General features: G+C 39.1%; 2 protein-coding genes, 2 long non-coding RNA genes and 1 pseudogene across 6 annotated transcripts in view; 3 read left to right on the top strand and 2 right to left on the bottom strand.

Moving 5' to 3' along the window:
* Positions 1–19,823, top strand: part of LOC116785996 — a 50,482-nt gene that overhangs the window by 26,248 nt on the left and 4,411 nt on the right. The window contains exon 1 of one of the 3 annotated variants that reach the window (XR_004356788.1): positions 3,551–3,681. The exons of the other annotated variants lie outside the window; for them this stretch is intronic. This is a non-coding gene — a long non-coding RNA (uncharacterized LOC116785996). Of the gene's footprint in view, positions 1–3,550; positions 3,682–19,823 lie in introns of those variants that run through there. 3 annotated transcript variants of the gene reach the window in all.
* LOC116785998 lies at positions 3,099–5,185 on the bottom strand. The gene is made up of 2 exons (XR_004356791.1): positions 5,154–5,185; positions 3,099–3,309 (listed from the first exon to the last, which is right to left on the bottom strand). It is a non-coding gene; the product is annotated as an uncharacterized LOC116785998 (long non-coding RNA).
* Positions 13,492–14,145, top strand: LOC116785994 (claudin-22-like). The gene has a single exon (XM_032686251.1). It carries the CDS (start codon positions 13,492–13,494, stop codon positions 14,143–14,145), a length of 654 nt encoding a protein of 217 aa, XP_032542142.1.
* On the top strand, positions 15,368–16,238 carry LOC116785995 (annotated as a pseudogene).
* The window catches only part of WWC2 (WW and C2 domain containing 2), a 101,643-nt gene continuing 98,878 nt past the window's right edge, over positions 17,059–19,823 (bottom strand). The window contains 1 exon segment of the mRNA XM_032686250.1: positions 17,059–19,761. Coding sequence (XP_032542141.1) covers positions 19,695–19,761 — 67 coding nt within the window. The 3' untranslated portion in view covers positions 17,059–19,694.

Here is a 19,823-nt window from a genome sequence, read left to right on the forward strand (position 1 = left end):
TTACTCTCTAGGATGCTAGTGGGATCCCAGAGCTACGTATTATTGGAATTTATGGGCAAATGGCAATGTAGCAACATACTGAGTTGTTGGAAATTTCCATATTTGCTGTATTTTGACGGAAGACTCTGTGGAAAAGCATTTCCTAATTTGGTTTGGCTTCCTTGATGCTAGCAGATTCCTTGTAAGTTTATGGAAAATAATTTTGTAGTTCCTGCTAGAATATGCAGAATGGCATGATGTGAGAATGTAAGAAGTTAGTATTTTTCATCTTCTGTAAGTGAGACTAAATATAGGCAGCTGGGGGGGAAATTAGGTGTCTGTGGAGGTGTGTTCACCAGAGATTCCAGAAATCCAATCCTGTTGTGCCACATGTTCTTTTTGAGACCTAGGAGCACTAAGGCAATGTATGTTTCTATGAAGTAAATACCCTTTTTGGAATGAATCCTGTTGAATCCTGTTCTTGAAATGAGTGCACAGCAGAGTTTTGATTCATAAGCATTGGAGTACCTATCTGACCTAACAGTGCTTGGTCAGGGATGAGAGGGAAGGGTATAAGCAACAAAACACATACATATTGCTTCTCCTTTTTATATTTGCCTCACCTTGAATCCTGAAAAAAATCAGGCATGTATAGGTGATCAAAAAGCTAGACCATTGTTAATGAAAATATTGGAGCTGCTGTGTACTTTATCCATTCTCACAGGATGAGGGAGTTACAGTAAGGTCACTGTTTAGATCCAGGACTCCATGCTGGTTTATACCCCAGATAACTTAATTTGGTAGAGTTAAGTAGGGAATTATATGCTGCCTAAATTACAGATACTTGCTATCCTTGTATAGACTTGGTTTTTATTCATTACTGGATTCTACTCATGGCATGTTCTTACTCTTTCCTGATTTATAATGGATCCCTTTATTGAATTATTGAGCAAAACTTTTAAATAAAACATCAAAGAATTTTTGTCTACTATCAATTCTCCTATAGTCATAAGATATATCAACCCTTAGGACCACTTTCCTCATCAGAATACTGACACTGCTAGACTTATTCCTAAATGTGCTGTGCTCTAAAACATTCATCCAATATAGACTTTTTTCTTCTGAAAGTGAAATGATTTGCCTTATAAAATGCAGAATTAGATTGCTTCTTGTACAAATATCTTCCACAGTAACTGTTTTGTTCTTTCTGGCCACCTTAGATGTGCAATAGTTTTATAGGTGAAGAAAAACAAGGTACTAGCAAAAAATACAGTTAAATTGCTTCTTAAAAGTACATTCATTACCAGAGTTGAGAAAAAGACTGGTGCTTGACTTGTAGCCCTTGGTCATCTTCATTTTTCTACCTGTTACATACTGTTTTGCTTGGTCTAGAGAGCCACTAAATCCAGACTATGGAACTATGAATTGTGATTTTTTTTTTTTTCTCAGCAATCCAGTTTGTGCGGAAATCAAAACTTGAGCTCAAGTCTTCTCATGGCCACTTGTGTAAACTCTGTGTTAATGTGTTTTTTGGTTTGTTTGTTTAATTTGTCTGCTTATTTGAATGCATTAAAACTGACTTTATGGTTCTGATTTCTGTTATACAATAACTTTATGCTACCTTTGAGCTTCTTGACACATCCATAGAACCAGTAAGTCTGGTTTTTTGCCTGGAGGGGACTGGCATTTAGTTTGCACATACCAAAACAAAGAGAAGGCATAAAGCACTGTTCAGTTATTCCAGAACCCTAGAAATATTTTGTAGTATAAGTATTGTGCTTCAAGGAGAGATGATATGAGGCTAGTGGGAACAGCATTCAATTTCTGAAAGTAAAATATATGATTCACAGAAAATGAAATTTCAAACAGCTTGGCTTTTTTTTTTTTTTTTTTAATAAGCGAAATACCAAAAGGAATATGCATATTTATATTTGATTGTTTAATTTCTGTGGGCACTATTTAAATATATGTTTTTGTCATCTGGCTACTTTCTTAAAGTCTGGAATAGTCTTGCTAGGATATCTGAACTAGAAACCCCTTTTATTATCTCTTCTTGTCTAATATTTTACTCCTTCAAAAGGAAATCAGCTGTACAAGCAGAAAAACTTATTAGGTGCTGATTTTAAAAAAGGGGGAAGGGACAAATTTTCACCACAAGCTAACACTTTTACTGGCAAGAGTTTTTTGTAGGCTTGGCCTGAGATGAGGAGGTTTTTTGTAGCTAAACATGATTTCAGTAAGTGCTTGGACAAAATTTAGAACAAGTGTAGGTCTGCTGAAGGCAAAACCACCACCTCTAGAAGCCCCTAACCTGCATTCAGGTGGAAGCTGGAAATATGTTGAGGATATGATATAGCATTATCTCCTTGCCCTGTTCTTCTGCTCTTCCCTAGAATCTCCTACCAGTCCCTGACAGAAATAGGATACTGGCTAAGCAGTGCTTTGGTGTATGGCTTTAATCTGCTCCTAGTGCACGTTCTTGGAGTTGGCCCCACCTGTGTGTGTCTGGGCAACAGAAGATTTTTCTTACTGCTTGGGCTTGTCAGTATGTTTTCAGCTGAAACTTTGAACTCTTGTAAATAACTGATTTTCCAACACCCTGCCCCCACCCTCACTCCCATTTAATACAAACATAAAGCAAGGGAGTCAAAGGCGGTTCAAGATGTATTTACATACAAACTTAATTTGAATCCTGTGACAACCTACTTCCCTGACTGCTTCTCATACCAAATTCTAACAATAGGGTTTCTTTGCTTTATGATCTAAATTGTTTTACTTTTTGCCTTCAGGGACCTAGCTATGTCTTTATAAATTAGGTTTTTATCTGTATCAGATGCTCCTGGCATTGCAGAGTCTCAAGTTTTCTATATTAATTATCTAATATTTCACATATGTAACATTTCAAAGATCTTTTTTATGCTTTAGTTTGCAGTGTTTCTGTGAGGCACACTCCCAAAGACAGCTTCTTCTCCCAGTTTGCCCAGCTGACTGTAAATCTTTCCTTTGTTGATGAAATGTTAGTAAGCTGCTCTCAGGCACTTCTTAGCTTCCTATCAGTTACTGCTTCTTCCCTGAGCTGTTGAAAACTCCCAAATTATGCATCCATAGCTCCTGCTTAATTTGCAAGAACCATTAATTTCTGCCTTTAATTCCTATTCCTACTGGCAGTGGGGATTGTGGCAGTCCCAAGCTGTGCTGCAGTACTTGACACTTCAGATCCTTCTACTGAAACTTGAACGTCTTCAGTCGCCGTCAAAGATCTTTTCATCTGTTATTGGTTGTTTAGGTCACTTACTAGGCTCCATCAGCATGCTGTTCTCTGGTACAGAGCTAAATCATACAAAAGACAAATGAGAGAGGGGTTTTGTTATCTTTTTGCCGTGAGATCGTCCAAACTTTGCCCAGGCCCACTTCTCCTGGTCTTGCACAAATAATGTATAGCTCTGTAGTTAACAGTGGGTCAGAAGATTCTGTTACATTGTGGTTCAATGCTGTGATGCAACACTATTGTTATATGCTGATAAAAGCTGTTCCCCACTCTGACTGTTTCATCACAGCTGGGCTTCTCAGCCCCATGAGGATTGCCAGCTTTGCAGCTTGGGCTACCCCAGATCAGCTGGAGGTAGAACCATGTTTTCCTGTATAAGTCTGAGGAGCCAGTTTATTTGCTACATTTTGCTACACTGTCTGACCACAAGAAAGGTAATGTTCTGTGTGGTAGTTGTGAGATGATTTGAGCACACTAATGTTTTCTGTACCCTAGAAAATAATCCAAGAGATGTGACTGCTCTGTAATTAAGCAGGAGAAAATGTCACAGCTACATACTGACTCACTTTTTCTTCTCATATGCACTGTGCCCCATGCGGGCACAGTATTTAGGAACTGAGCATCAGATCTTTAATAAGATCTTCCAAAGCTATATCCTTTCCCTACACTTTCCTCAAGCCACCTCATTTCCACCCATTCACAATCTGGACGCAGTTTGATTCTGATTCAGAGATCAGTAAAAGACTGCCTCTCTCTTGTATTTGTGGAGATGAAATAAGAGTTCAGCAGGGAGCTCAGTGATCAAACATTTCTAAAAGCAAACCACTTGCAGAGGTGAGAGACAAAGGTGCTTCTGTCAGGGCTACAGGGAGGGACACCAGCAGGGAGAAGAGGAAGGGGAATGCTTGTCAGCCCCTATCTTCTTCCATACATGTGCTAGGAGATGAGAAAGCTCCTTGTCTTGTCAACATCATCAGAAGTCAGAAAGTGTCTGTGTGTGTGCACGTGTGTGTGCACTGCAAGGAATGCAAATATGATAGCAGAATTAAAAATTACAGCAAATCATAAACTGAATGTGATTTAACGATGATAACAACAAAAAGCTACGTCCTTTTAGGGGCTGCAACAAGAGGAAAGTTGTTAAGAGAGCAGACAGTGCCCATTTCTGTGACGCATGATGTTATTCTTGGGGTTGTCCTGTGCAGAGCCAGGAGCTGGAATTAATGATCCTTGTAGGTCCTTTCCAACTCAGGATTTTCTAGGATATTTACCACTAGGTGCTATTGCTTAAGAAAGGAGAACAAAAGGGGAGAACATGAACATGGCCTTAGGAAATATGATCTGTACTCCAGTGCTTCATTAGAACAGGTTGCATAGGAATGCTATGTTTATTCTGTCAGCAGAGATTGTTTTTTTAAAGAAAACTGTGTATTAGTTGTGATTTGCTTTATTTTGTCTTGTAAGAGATGGATACAAAAGACTTTTAATGATTCATCAAATTTACATGGAAACTAGATGTGATTTTATTTCACCTTTGTTCAGAAACTCCCCAGGTTAAAAATATTTCTGCATCCTGCTGTCAGTGGTGTTCCTGTGGATTGTGGTCTGTGTAACTGGACATGTAGGTCAGATAGAGAATTTCACTTGCACTCTTAGAGGGATATAATGCCCCATTTTTCCCTCTACCACAATAGCAGAGAATTCATTGTCCAGCAGAGAAGTGATAATTAGGCAAAAAGAACCGTGATAATGTGTTGTAGCACAAAGGGTTTTTACATGAGTACAGATGTTTTGCTCCTGACCACTGAACCTATACTTTACGAAAATTATCATGCACTTGGGGCGAGGAGCACCTTCCTCATCTTATGCCATCTGTGCATGTGGACAAATATTACAGGAAACTCACTTGTACATCCACTTGTGAGTGTACCCTTCCTATTAAAAAAAAAAAGCCATTTTTAGATCGTATCTTGCAGTAGAAGATATTAGATTACAAGCAGACTACTGCTGAGATAATTCACTGTTTTCCATTGTATTTCTTGGGCTAGAGTTCTTGTTCTGCCAAAATGCAGACACCAAAATACCAATATACTAACAAGATGGTATTCACAATATTTTCAATTTCAGGAAAGATTTTAACAAGTCTTTTTGTCTTAAAGTGCATGGTGAACATGAACATAACTATGAAAATCATACTGGTAGTGGTATGAAAGAAGAGAGGTTTATTTTCCCACATCAGTTGTCTTATGGATGATAGTGTGCACACTGTATTGATCCCTGACAGTGGGAAGGTAGAATAACCACAAGAGAGATCACCACTCTTTCATCTGCTCAGAGGTAATTGTATATATAATAAGCTAGGATCTTTTAGCATAAACAAGACCTCTGCATAAGGATATTAAAGAGGTATATACCAAAAAGTATGCTGATTTTGGCTGCAATAGACTTAATTTTGTTCACAGTAGCTGGTATGGGGCTGTGATTTAGATTTGTGCTGAAAACAGTGTTGATAACAGAGGGATGTTTTGTCACTGAGCAGCACTTACACAAGGTCAAGGCCTTTTCTGGTCCACATCCCACCCCTCCAGTGAGGAGGCTGGGGGTGCACAGAGGGTTGGGAGGGGACACAACTGGGATAGCTGACTCCAGCTGACCAAAGGGATATTCCATACCATATGATGTCATGCTCCACATATACAGTAGGGGAAGAAGGAAGGGGCAGATGTTCAGAGTTTTGGCATTTGTCTTCCCCGGTCACTGTTATGTGTGATGGAGCCCTACTATCCTGGGGACGGCTGAACACCTGCCAGCCCATGGGAAGGGCTGAATTAATTCCTTCTTTTGCCTTCCTTTTGTGTGTGGCTTTTGTTTTCCATATGAAAATGTCTTTATCTCAAACCACAACTTTTCTCACTTTTACCCTTCCAATTCTCTCCCCAATCCTGAGGGTGGGGAGTGAGCAAGTGCCTGTGTGGGGCTTGGTTACTGGCTGGGGTTAAACCATGACAGAAGAATAATGAACATCACGTAAGAACTAGGGACTAGTAGGTAAAATGGTCTAGCAGTGAGTTTATAATTACGGGGGATGCAAGGCAAAATTAAACTGTGGAAGTCACTGTAAGGTGCTTTGGGTGCAGCAAATGTGTGCTTCAGGGGAAAATTCATAGGGGAAGGGGGTCCATCAAAGGCTACTAAACAAGATGATGTAGATTTAAAGTTCAGGCTCAGAGATTTTAACACTGTAGCATGGAGACAGTAGCAATCTATCCTTACCATGTTGTTATATTCTTTTCCTGCTGGGCTAGATGAACTTCTGGCTTGTCCTGGCATAGTACTACCATTCTTGTATTAGTGAATGTGGCTTTGCAAATATATGCCAAACTCACTAACGTATGTGTCTGTATACATTTCCCTAAATAATGTAGTTGTTACCTTTTGTCTTCATGGAGTTTCGTACAAAATAATGCAAACACTTGAGTATATTGCAGAATACTCACTTTCTCAGTATCTCTTCCTGGATACTATGTAAATTAAAAGTAGGCTCTTGTGACAGATCAAAGAATTAAAAGCAAATGTCTGGTCAAGTGAACATAGGTTATCTTCGTATTGGGGAATAACCATTTTAATCATTTTCACGATTGTTTTCTTGCACTCAGAGCCTAAGATTCTTCACTGTCTTTGATTTAGGATGAAGGATTCTCTGTTTAAATATTTGAATCCCTGGCACGGAGGTAACCTTCACCTCTATGCAAGTGTGTTTGGAAAATGTGCAATGCTTTGCAGAAGACTTAGTACTTTTCCAATATATGGTCATCATTGATTAGTTAAACCACTATCACATAACTATTGCAGAGGCATGATATTAGAAGTCTCCAGCAGTGACCTCTCTCTGGGTTGATATTGAACATGGGCAGGCATCGTCTCAATCTACTGACGCAGTATTAACTGAAACTCCTGCAGTCTCACTTCTCTTATCTATACCGTGTTTTGCACTACATGAGGCATTCCTGTGATAATGTATTCTACACATCATCCCTTTCACCTCTGCAGGCAGTATTTGACATCTGAGGGTGCTGCTAGGTGGCTGCAGTTGGTGGGAGGGCAGAGGAAATGAAGGGAGGAAACTGCTGTCCCTCTTTGCATCCATTCCCTCCTCTGGAGTAGCCATGGGCATCTTTACTTGATTCCCTCCTCGCTGTCCCCCTGAAGGAACCTGATTGGACCGAGGCCTTTTAGCTTTTCTTGATGTAAAGTAGGGGAGGTGAGAGGGAGCAGAGAGAAGGGGTGAAGATGAATATGGCAGAAGACAACAGTAAAGTGTATACTGAAAATGTAATGCTTTAATTTGTTAATGACAGGATCTCGTGAACTCTTTAAATAGGTTTTGCTGTTTATAGGTTTGCTGAGATTTCATTGAGGGGGGGATACTTAAATCCTGATTAAATCCTGTAATACTGTGAGGGAAGAAAAGCTTTCTTTTTTCAGCCAGAAAGATATGCAATCTGAGAGAGAACAATTGCTTGCTTTCTTGCTAGGAAAGGTCTTCACTTTCTGCATTTCCTAACTCTCTGTACCTTAAAAGGTAAAGAACAAAATCAGTTTAACCCACTAGAATCTTAGGAACAATCATATTTCAATTACCATACATTTGTTAAGCTTCTTTCCTCCCTTCCCCCAAATCTCAATATGACAGATGACCAAAATGCCACAGGTACTCACACTTCCTTCACTTGTCAAAAATTCTTGTGACTCATTTCCCATTCTGGCTAGATTGCTGTTAGAAGGTGTGTGCAGTCTTCTAATTTATGGTTAACAAGTCTGTATTATCTTTCTAATCCCAATTGTCACGCAATAACATTCCTCATGTGGGTTCAGCTGGGTACCACAAATAATTTCTCATAAGTTTGCCAACATTAAGAAATGTATCTTAAGGAATGAGAGAAAGCTTATTATAATAATTGTTTGCAGGTGTTAAATGAAAAGCATTATAGAAATATATATAACACTATATTAAACCAGAGTCTCATAATAAGGGATGCATAGTGATAAAGAAGCCTACATATTACACAACTCAGAAATTAATTTCTTAGTCTTCCATCATTCAAGGAAATCACATTCCAATCACTCAAGTGACATGAATTTTCGTACTTACAGTAATCTCCTGTATGGACAGTATATCAAAAATAGTTCCCTGAAGAATAAGGCTAATTTTCTAACCCAGTCAACCCTCACTTTGAAGTCTGGATTGGGATGGTGAGGGAAAATTTTCTGCAAAGGTTGAAGTAGTGAGCCTTAAAGCATTCTTTATTCTTCCAGTATAATGATGGCAAATCTACCCTCTCTCATTTCAACCTTTGAATAAGTCCCTAAAGCAGAAATCAACAGTTTCACCTTGCTGTGCTTGACTCTTTCAGTGCCTTTCTCTTCTAGATCTTGTGCAACTGCCATTAATTCTACATGACATCCTATTTCAAGCTTTTGATTAATCTTACAGAAGTGAAACTGTTAGCAAGGTCTTTCAATCACAGAAGTACCTTTCTTTTGCATACAAAACAGGCTCTTGTAAAGTTGCTTAATGAATTATATCCAAGGTTTGTAAAGGAGAGGTATGCTGGCTTGGGCAGTCCCTGCAATACTGACAAGCTGGGAATATTCCCTTTTGTGGAAGGAGGTCCTATTCAGAAGGCTGGAGATGGCTATGCCTTTTTCCCTTGTGAGAGGGCTCTGCAGCCCCTTCCTGGCTCTTCTGAAGGTGCTGATTGCTCACCTCCTACTGCCGTGCTGAACCCAGCTTTGCCTTGCTGTGCCAACCCTGGTGCACCAGTGCTGTGAAACCATCTGCAGTGGCTGCACTGCTGGGGTGTCCCCACTGCCCACGCTGGGGAGGGGGGATCAGAAGAGGTGATATGGCCTTTTGTGTGAAACCTTAGACTCTACCAATACAAATAATATTTTTGGTCAAAGTACACTTAAATGTAGACTAGAGTAAGTCAGTATGGACTGTGGTTTTTTCTTGGTGTTTCAATGGTTTCACTGAAGAGCACGTTGGATATGCAAACCCCAAAGAAGCTCCAGCACACAGACAAATGTGTTCTTAGATGGGTAAGAAAACACTAACACTTATAACTTCCAGTTCAAGCAATAATGTGGAAAGCAAAGGATTGAATGAATTAACTCACTTGTATTAAGATGCTAAAGACACTACCTTGCCAGCTTCTGACAGTAGCTATGTTTCACTGGCTGTAACTAAGATTGTCATAGAAAATCTGTACACTAGCTCTTATTTCCATCTTTTTCATATGTATCTATAAAATTGGAATCTAAAATTGAGAGACCTGTGAATGACTCATGACAGTACTTGACATTTAAATGAGCAACAAGAAATATTTAGGGAACTCCATGACTATCTTCAGATTAGAGAAAATAATGGTAGTATCTGGGGAATGCTATTGGAGATGATTGTACTTCACAGATGAGCACACTTTTGGAGCATTGAAGGAGAATAAACAAGCCACAAAATGAACATGATTATGCTTTATGAAGGAACTGAAAGTATAGGAAAGTGCCAGTCTCATAATACTGCTTTTGTGGTATTAAATTACCTAATCAGATTCCAAAGTCCTGCACCTGATATTTTTTCCTCTTATGCTGACCACAAAACATTGGGATAATTGTGTGGGCTGCCGATCTGTGTAAAGACAATTCCCTACTACTCTTTCCAGCTGGTAAAGTATTAGTGTATCCATCTCTCACCACGGAGGTTCCCAGAAGAGTTAGTGTAGCTTTTGAGGGACTATGTAATACTTGTAATGAGATTCACAATCCTTGTATTCAACCTGAAATGGTTTTATGGGGAGTAAAAATTTAATGCACTTAACTGCATAAAATGTTATGCATGCTGACCACTCCAATTCCCCTTCCGTGTAGTGAAAATCAATTTGCAAAATGATGCTTGGAGCTAGTTTGAATGAATTACGTGATCTCCAGTGCTTTAAAAAATATTCCTGAGCCTGTAGGAACCTGATCGTGACCTGTGCTGTATTTTTCACAGGCATTGTCTGTAACGTGAGGTACAAAAACTCAATGTCTCACAGAACTGGCTGCTGAAACAGTCATATGGCAACAGGAGCAAGCGCAAAGATGTACCACTCTTGTGTCTGTGACAAGTGCCTGGCTTCAGGGGGGCTGATGCTCTGGAGAGTCTCTGCTGGCCTGCATGAGTGACCAGAAGACTCTCTTCTCTGCACCTCAGTTCCTACAGGTTCAGATTGTTTTAGGTGCATAAGCCTCTGTAGGGCGGTATTGCTGTATGTTACATACATAAGGCTTTAAAATCTATAGGAAAAAAGAATGCGAAAATACTTGCTCTAAACCCACTCAAAGCCCCCTCTAAATTGATTCTCACCTTCCTTACTTGAAAGCACACTGGTCAGTGATAGCTGTACCTGCTCTTCCTTTTCTTCTTGACAAGCTTGTGTTGGACAAGCACAGTCCTTGCTGCAGAGGCTGGCAAGGCGAGCAGGGAGACGAGAAGGGGCAGCTCGCCTGTGCGTGGGCCCCAGCTCTGGCTCCAGAGGTCCCTGGTAGGCAGCTTCCCTGTCCCACCAGCCTGGGGGCATCTTTCAGTGGCCATCTCCACTGAAACCCCTTGAGATGATCTGTTGATTCAGGCTGTGCAGATGTCGGCAGATGTTTCTTCTCATGGCAATATAACAGTGAACCTTGGGCTTGTGTTTCAAATTACCCTGAGCCATAGGGCAGAAACTGATGGGAGCCCAGTTCTAGCCCCTGGGTTTCATAGAAACTCTGACATCTCACCATCTGTGTAGGCACAAGTCTACCAAAATAAAATTATTCTGAGAATGAGATATTTTTAGATGAGAGAGAAAAGAAAAAATAATAGCAGGTAGGAAAAATGTGAAAAAAGGACAAGGGAGTTTGGACTCAGGCAGTGACTGACTCGAGAATGTACATATCCCAGTTCAGCTGAGATTGTGATAAGATCAGTAAGTTTCAAGCAAAGGCATTTCAGACCCTTACTGCTGTCCTGGTGACAAGGGAAGTGTTACCTTACAGCCCCCCCCATATAATATATATATCATATAATATATATTGTATTATATATAATCACACAAGGATTATATATAATCTTATCCAGGATAGTGTAAGGAAGCTTTCCTTGCCCTAAGTTAAAAGTAAGCATGGTTAAAAGTAAGTTGCAGAACTTAATTGGCAGATCTTACTCATGCAGCAGTCCCAGTGCTTCTGATGGCTAAAATTTGAAGGCTGGCACACTGTTCCAGCTGTAATCAACATTTGAAAAATGAATGGACTTCACATGCCTGATCCTGTGCTGTCACACTACATGGACTGTTGGAATTGAGAGCAGAGAAGAAAATATTAAATGTTCACAGTCAAGAGAAAGGCAACAGGCTTCCAGTCTGTCGGTAACTGTGATTTTTAAAGTGAGATAAACATGTAGCCCCTGAAGGAGCAGAGTCACTCCTGGAGTGTGGTTGTTTATCTGAAAAATTATTCAAATGGCATTATGGAGATTCTCATTGAAAGTCATGATGATTTCCAGAACTAGCACTCTAGCAGAGAAGCGGGAGAGAAACAACACTGCCAAATCTGAAAGTACAATCTGGAGTCCAAATGAAAGAATGAATGTGGGATTGGTCTGTCTTCTTTTGCCTGGTGGATGGCTTGCGTCAGTTTGTTCCCAGTGTTGTCAGTTATATCCTTAAGGATTCCTGCTCTTGTGTATAGTAATTTTTTTACCAAGTAAAAGCCATTGGACTGGGCTGGTACACAAGATAAAGGGAAATAGATCATCTTTCCTTGTGTTGGTTCTTCACAGCTTGTGACAGGAAAAAAAAAGGGTTAGAAATTACAACTCCATACAGAAAAGGGGAAGAAGAGATTTTCTCACAGTGATATTTCTTGATGATACCCTTCAGGATTTTGGAAATCTTCAAAAGCAGTGTTATGTTTTCCCATCACATAATTCATTTTATGCAACTGAGAATTAAAAATATACAGATATATGTACATTATCACATCTAGGAAATGAAGTCAAGAAAGACTGGAAAACATCTCTGGGTCATACACATGTGCATGTGTTCACACTGCTCAGCTCCTGCTCCCTCCCATAAAGGCTGTGCTGTTACATGTGGGGAGGCGAACAGTAAACAGATGACCTTGCTGACCCTGTAGACATGCACAAGTGTAGCTGACATGAGAGGAGGAAAAAAGCTGAGTTTCCTATTGGGGTAATGGCATAATGGTATCTTGCTTTGATCAGAAAGGTGTACTAGGCATTCCTGGCCCTGGGACCATTGAGTGCCAAATGTTGTTGATATAGATACTAAGTGTATACACTGTGTGCCATCTGGGACATTGGCTTTAGGAAAGGGGACACCAAGCTGTTGTAAGTTGCTACCATGTTGTTGCTGAAGTCCTGGGGCAGGTAAAGTTTACACTGGCTGATGATCTGCCTGGGTTCATTATGGTGGAGGGATGTCTAGGATTTCATTTGCTATGGTACTTTCACCATACCCGTCTCCTTTTCCCCTTAAAAGTCTGTCAAAACAAAGCCCATTTTAAAAGAAATGAATGTAGAAAATGTGAAACATAAGGATCTTTTACAAAGCGTCTTTTACAGTGCCGGGGACATAGAACAGGGCAGTGGAAGATAAGCCATTATGTATGTTGAGGAAGTCTAAGAATAAAGATTATAGGCAAACAGTCTACCTTTCTTTACAAGGCCTTGATTTACATCCCTGAAATCTCAAATTTAGCTATTACAATGAAGTCCTGTTGCACACAGAGCTGCCTTTTTATCACCACTTAAAATCTAATTAATCCGTATTGAAGCACAAAGATTTCTGTTGTGTTTTAGGGTGAGGGGTCATAGAGCCCTCTTTGTTCATCCTCAGGCTTGTAATCATCAGGCATTGGGATATAATTTTACCAAGCAAATTGGAAGGTAACAGATCAAATCCTTATCGGAAAGCCTAACTCATGGTTTAGTGAAGCCCTTCGTCCTTTATGTGAAACTTTATATTCATGAAGAACAAAAAAGTGTTTCAGAGCTTGCAAAGGGTTAATAGCAAGGGCTTATATTTGGGGAAGCAGAAAACTAAAACCATCATAGCTTCCACCATCACTCAAGGTAGCAGCTGGTACAGAACTGCTGGGGAGACCTTCCTTCCTCCTCAAGCTTTCAGGACTCTGCTCTTATAATGGCCTTGGTCTATCAACCAGTGATGCAATTAAGTGGCATACTGTTCTCTCTGTTGGGATGGGTCCTGTCCTGTCTCACGACCTATCTACCCCAGTGGAAAAATCTTAACTTGGAACTGAATGAGTTGGAGATCTGGACCATGGGACTCTGGCAAGCTTGTGTTGTACAAGAAGAAGGGGGAATGCAATGCAAGGACTTTGATTCTTTCCTAGCTTTGCCTCCAGAGCTCAGGATTTCTAGGATTCTGATGTTTTTTTCCAATGGATCAGGGCTTCTGGGCCTCTTGCTCTCGGGATTTGGGTTGGACTGTTTGAAAATTGGTGAAAGACAACAGGAACAAAAGAAGAGGTTGTTGCTGTTTGGAGGAATGCTCGTCTGGATATCAGGGATTACAGCTATTGTCCCAGTTTCTTGGGTTGCCCATTCCACAGTCCAGGAGTTTTGGGATGAGAATATACCAGACATTGTTCCCAGGTGGGATTTTGGGGAAGCATTGTTTGTTGGCTGGCTTGCTGGATTTTGTCTAATATTAGGAGGATCCCTACTTAATTGCACAATCTGTTCCACTGAAGTCCATCCGTCTTCAGTCCATTACACAGTAGCAGAACAGCAGGATCAGTGTCAACGCTTGGAAACTGAAACTAGGCCTTAAAATGGAAGGTTTTAAGCAGTACGGAAATACTGTCCTATCTTTTCCAAACCCTAGTGCAAGCCAGAAGCTTGTTCCAGTAGTAATTCAAAGGACTCTTTGTTACCTAGCTGATTTCCTAAATTTATGTCTGTTTTCTCCATAAACTGGTATTGGAAGGTGGTGTGTTTTCGCACCTGGGGAACTGCTTAAAACTGTGTTTCAGAGAAGAATGCTGAAATTTTTGTAAACTCTGCAGGAGAGGTGCTTTTGCTTCTCAACTGCACTGTAAAATCCTGAAAATGAATATGCATGTTCTCTTACAGCTTGGGTTTTAACAAACATATGCTTCCTTTTTTATGTAACCAATGAAATGAGCCTCAAAGCTTGACTCGCTGTTTCAATTTTCCACTTGCCTAACGCAGTGATGTACAAACTAGAGGAGATTTCCTATCCTAAACAGTCTATAAATACCTGCATTGCATCAAATGGTTTTTCTGTGTATTTGGAAACAGTAGTTTTCTGAAATTGTAGCAAGCTTAGCAGATATCTTTTTGTGCATGAGGTGTGATGGTGTGGGTGCCTTATACCTAGCAAGTCGTGTTTTCCCAGTCTACCACATTAAACTGCCTATACAAGTTATTCTAGGCATTTCTGGCACCTGCATACTTTATGCACAAAAATAGCCTGAGAAATGCTAATTTAAAGAATAGTTACACTATCTTCTTCAGATACAGTCTTGAGGCATTATGCATCCTATCCACAGCTCCTTAAGCTCCATTCACTCATGTTTGGAATATGTTGCTGTGCAATCTTTTACTTTAAACATACAACACTTAACTTGCCACAGAGCAGACAGAATCGTTTTCTCTAAGTGGAAGTGCATCAATGTAGTACTAGAATTTAATATGAAAACAAACTGTGAGATGCCAAAACTAGCAGAACTGCTGTGATGTTTTAGCAGATTGATGGAAAGCCAAGTATATGCTTTTCTTAAAAAAAAAAACCCAAACAAACACAAAATTAACAAAAGGTGAGCCAGCTGTGGCCACACACTTCTGCTACTCGTTTACCACACCACCTCCCAGCACATGGAACCAGACTAACAAAGCAGGAGGGAGGGGGAGAAGTATTTCATGCTTCATAAAGCATTATTTTAACTTTTGCTTATGTACAGTATGACAAAGAATTGATTGGAACAATGCCTGCAAAAGCCAGCAGTTTGGTGCTTCTGTGACTGCAAAAAATGACCTTGGCATCCAGACACAGGCTACAGTTTGCTGGATTTCTGTTGTCTGTGCTAGGATGGATTTTAACTAGTACCTGTAACTATTTATCAGGCTGGAAAAAACTCAGCTTAGACCTAAATATACGGGAGCTCGGACCGTGGGACTCTGGCAAACCTGTGTAGTCCAAGGTGTAGGAGGAACACAGCTTAAGGATTTTGATTTTTTCCTAGTTTTACCTCTGGAATTCAAAATTTCCAGGATTTTAGTGTCTACATCAAATCGACTAGGACTTCTGAATGTTGTGATCTCTGGTCTTGGTTTGGACTGCCTAAAGATGGAGGATACAGAGCAGAAGCTAAAGAAACAGCTGTTACTACTTGGAGGAACACTCCTGTGTTCCTAAGATGCAGTCCCTGTGTCTTAGGTTGCCTATACTATAATCCAGGATTTTTGGAGATTGTGCCCAGATGGGAAATTGGGGATGCACTGTTCAGTGGCTGGTTTGGTGGATTTTTTATAATTCTAGGAGGATCTCTACTCCTCTCCACAATCTGCTTATCATCTGACTGTCAATTACCAGAGCAGTACACCCCATCTACAATGCTGCTGATGCCTTTGAGAAAGCACGCAGGATCACTCTCGAGGAGAAAAGACAATGCAGAAAGAATCGTGCCTTGCAGAATATACCACCTAAGGAGTCTTTCTGCTGTGCCTTCTGCAACCGGATGTGTCTGTCTTGTATTGGCCTTTTTAGCCACCAACGTACTTGCAACAAACGCGGGTAGAGCCTTTCCCAAATCTTTGTTTGCGAAGCCTAGCCATGATGGTGCAATGGCAGATATACAAGATGCCCAACAACATCTGGAAACTGGAAATAGAAGACTTTAAAAAAGGCAGATATCAGGTTTTCCGATTTCTTACTCTTGCATTACAGCAAGAAAGATCTGCTGAACAGGCAGGTCACTGTTTACAAAATCAGGGGAGGGGTTCTTTCTTACTAAGTAGTATCCACTGCTGTATTTCTCCAAATGTGATCAACTGCAGATTTTGTTTTCATAGTATGGCTTGGGTGTTTTTTTAGAATAAGTGAGTATAAAATTTTTAATCTCTAGGCCTGCATGGAGACTTGACCTTATCTTAAATAGCAGAACTCCTACTGAGGCTGCTTTAAACAAAGTATTTTTTACAAAAATAATATTAGTTTAATTCTGAAACAGTTTGTAGTGCCAGTTCAACATGCATAACAAAAACCTAATGCAGTACAACCTTGAATGAAGTTCGCTGGGCAGTATCATTTACAGTAAACTAAATGTTCTCAGACATAATGTCATGTAATACAAGATTCTCCATCATGACTCTGTGAGAGCGAGAGAGATAATATGACCACCTGTATCCCTGCCCAATCTCTTTCTCTCCCTCTCTAAGGAAAGCCAGTATTTCTGAATAATCATGAGATGTCCAGTGGAGTCGACTATGTTCATTGCTATTGCAGGTTTTACTTCATAAATGTAAAGAACTAACTTCAAGTATATGAATCAGTTCCTATATAACTTACCCTAAGAGCTGTCAGTGATTGATGTGAACTTTCTATAAATTGCCATGATTTTACATTGACAAAGCTGTAGCAGCCATCTGTTTCTGCAAAGAGCATATAAAGATATAGAACAGCAATAAAAGAATTAAATAAAACACTGGTCTGGAAAAGAGCTTTGTTAAAAAAATGTATTTTCCAATCACTGAAACACATGAAAAGTGCAGAGACAAGTTAATCTATGTGATGTACTTGCATACTCTTACAGACAAAATTAGAACAGAAACACATTCAGAATATAACCTGATTAAATATTTAGTTCAGTCCTGAGCATTTTATATTTAATACAGTATAAACATAGCAATAGTAAAAAGGAAAATAATCTTAAAATTATTTGATTTGTGTTCTATTACAATTTCTCCTAAACTTTGCTCATTTGGATAAATATTCTTGTACCAGTAATATTTAACTTTCATATATATGCAACTGCAGTGACATTGGTACCTGGCCATAGAACTAATTACATTCGTTGTACCCTAATGTGCGGAGTAAATTCCACTTTAACAGTAATATTTATAACTTTAAACTGATGGGAGCTTATTTGTATGTAGTATTTTAGCTTATTCGATTGAGTTTTTCAAGTGTGAATAAGCTGAATTAATAAAAAAAATCCCAAAAAGCCAGAATTTTTAAAAGCTGCCTATAAATATGTACAACTTTACAAATCTGGAAAATTAAGAGCATGAATATGTATAAGTCTATCATTTTCAAATGAGTTTTGCAAGCTGAAGCCAGCAATACTTAAGTTTTGACCTCATCTCATGCTTACAAATCACACAATAATACTTTTTTTTTTGAAATTATTCAACATGTGAGGAAAACCAGCTAATCTGGCAAGAATTTAGACAGCTCTAAGTATTTTTCACAATAGAATCCTTAATGTCAAATATTTTTATGACCAGAACTGAACTACATTAAACAGAACATAAATAAGACTGTAAATAAATAAAAGAAAAATCATAAAGTACACCTCTAAATATCATTCTACAAACAACTTATATAATCAAGTTGAGAAGTTGAAACTGACAACCATCATTTCACCTCTACATTAAATAATTCCAGATTTTTTTCTAAAATTGACCTTTCAAACATGAATGTTATCTCAAACCCAAGACACAAAAAACAAATGGGGCATTCATAAAGGATGTTCAATCAGTCATCTTGCCCAAAATAGCATGTTTGGCTATACTTTTCAGTGAACTGATGTATTTGTGCATAACAAAACCCTTGGGTGTTACACAGACCTCTCATCACAGAATTGTCACTTTGAATTTAAGACAGCTGCTACCATATAGTGGTTATATTTGTTTCCATTTTCTCATCAAGTAATTATAGCATATCTGAAAGATGAAGTCCATGCAATGTGGCTTGTTGCTTGGGGAAGAAAACTAGCGAGTGAATGAAATACATCTGAATGCAATATATTAAGTAGAAAATGAAATAATTCTGTTCTCTGCAATGTCCACCTACTTACACAGTACCCACAGAAGATAAGAACCCAATTGCTTTACCAAAACAGGACTGCTTAAAAACCTACCTACATCTAATGTTCTGGACTTCTAAGAGAAGGCATCCAAGTTGCCTTCTGATGAAGCAGCCTGCTAGGAGGAAGCATGTAAGACAAATTTGAAACAAGCCATTCACATCTATTCATTAAACCTGTGCACCCTCAACTGAATACAGGGTCAACTGTGTATTAAAAAAAATGGTTTTTATTGTACCGAAATATGTGCAGACTTGGAGTTTGGAGCTTTTCTTTTTCAGAAAGGGTTTACCTTACCAACAGGACTTCTGATAATTGAGTTAGCATGTGACAGATTTTTCTCCTGGTACAAATACTTTAAATGAAACATCTTCATATTTGTAAACCTAACACACACCTTTATGTATTCCTAGTTAGCAATCAGACAGCCCCCTAGGACAAAAGGTTAACAGAGAGAAACTCTCATTTTTAACTGTACACTGGATATAACTATTTCGATATCAATGTTGGAATTATGAATTTGATTCATCCCATTCAGAAAGCAGCTGCCCCTTTTGGTAGTCTCATAATAAGTTTTTAGGGTTACTTGTCTGCCTTGCCTTTGTTGCTCTCCTGCAGATGCAAGAAACCTTTTAGTGCAGGTTAAAGTACTGTACATTCACAAAACTAAACTCTGAACTCCATCTCTTCCTACAAAGTACTAAAAAACAAAAACAGAAGAAATTTGTTTTCAGAAACAAAATTCCAATGTGAGTGATGAATGCAATTAGCAGCTGTTGTGAGGCAGCCTGGATGTTTTGGAAAGGAGCTTACGCTTGTGGCTAACTTTAAACTATAAAAGTCACACTTGTACAAAAATATTGTATGGCAAAACAGCCATCTTCACAGTCTCCTCACATGAAAATAGTGAAAAGATAAACAATTGTCTGTTGAACACCATTTTTCTTAACACAGTGCAGTTCAACAGGATACTTGCTTAGTACTGCCTTAGTTCGTTTGTTCCATCTTTACAAAATAAAAACACATGTGACACATACAAACTGTACAAAATCAGCATCAGTATACCAAAATTAATCTACTTTGGTTTTCTGGTTGTTGGGTTTTTTTGCCATTTTTTAAGATTACAACTATTCAATTCACTATATTTTACAAATAAACATATCAATAGTGAATGTAAAATAGAAGATCTTTGAAAGCACATCACTGAAACTACAAAGCTCATCTGAAAAGAGATGAACAAATGGAAAAACACTTCAATGAAAAAGCATAATTATACATCATCAGCTGGAAGGGCTGGTATACTGATCTTTGCTCTTGTAAAGTATGCTATCTTCTCCCTGAAATTAGAAAAGAAAACAAGGGATTATTTTCCGTTTATGGCACAACTCCAATGTCATCC

The sequence above is a fragment of the Chiroxiphia lanceolata genome, chromosome 4 (assembly GCF_009829145.1).
Source record: "Chiroxiphia lanceolata isolate bChiLan1 chromosome 4, bChiLan1.pri, whole genome shotgun sequence".
Lineage (NCBI taxonomy): Eukaryota > Metazoa > Chordata > Aves > Passeriformes > Pipridae > Chiroxiphia > Chiroxiphia lanceolata.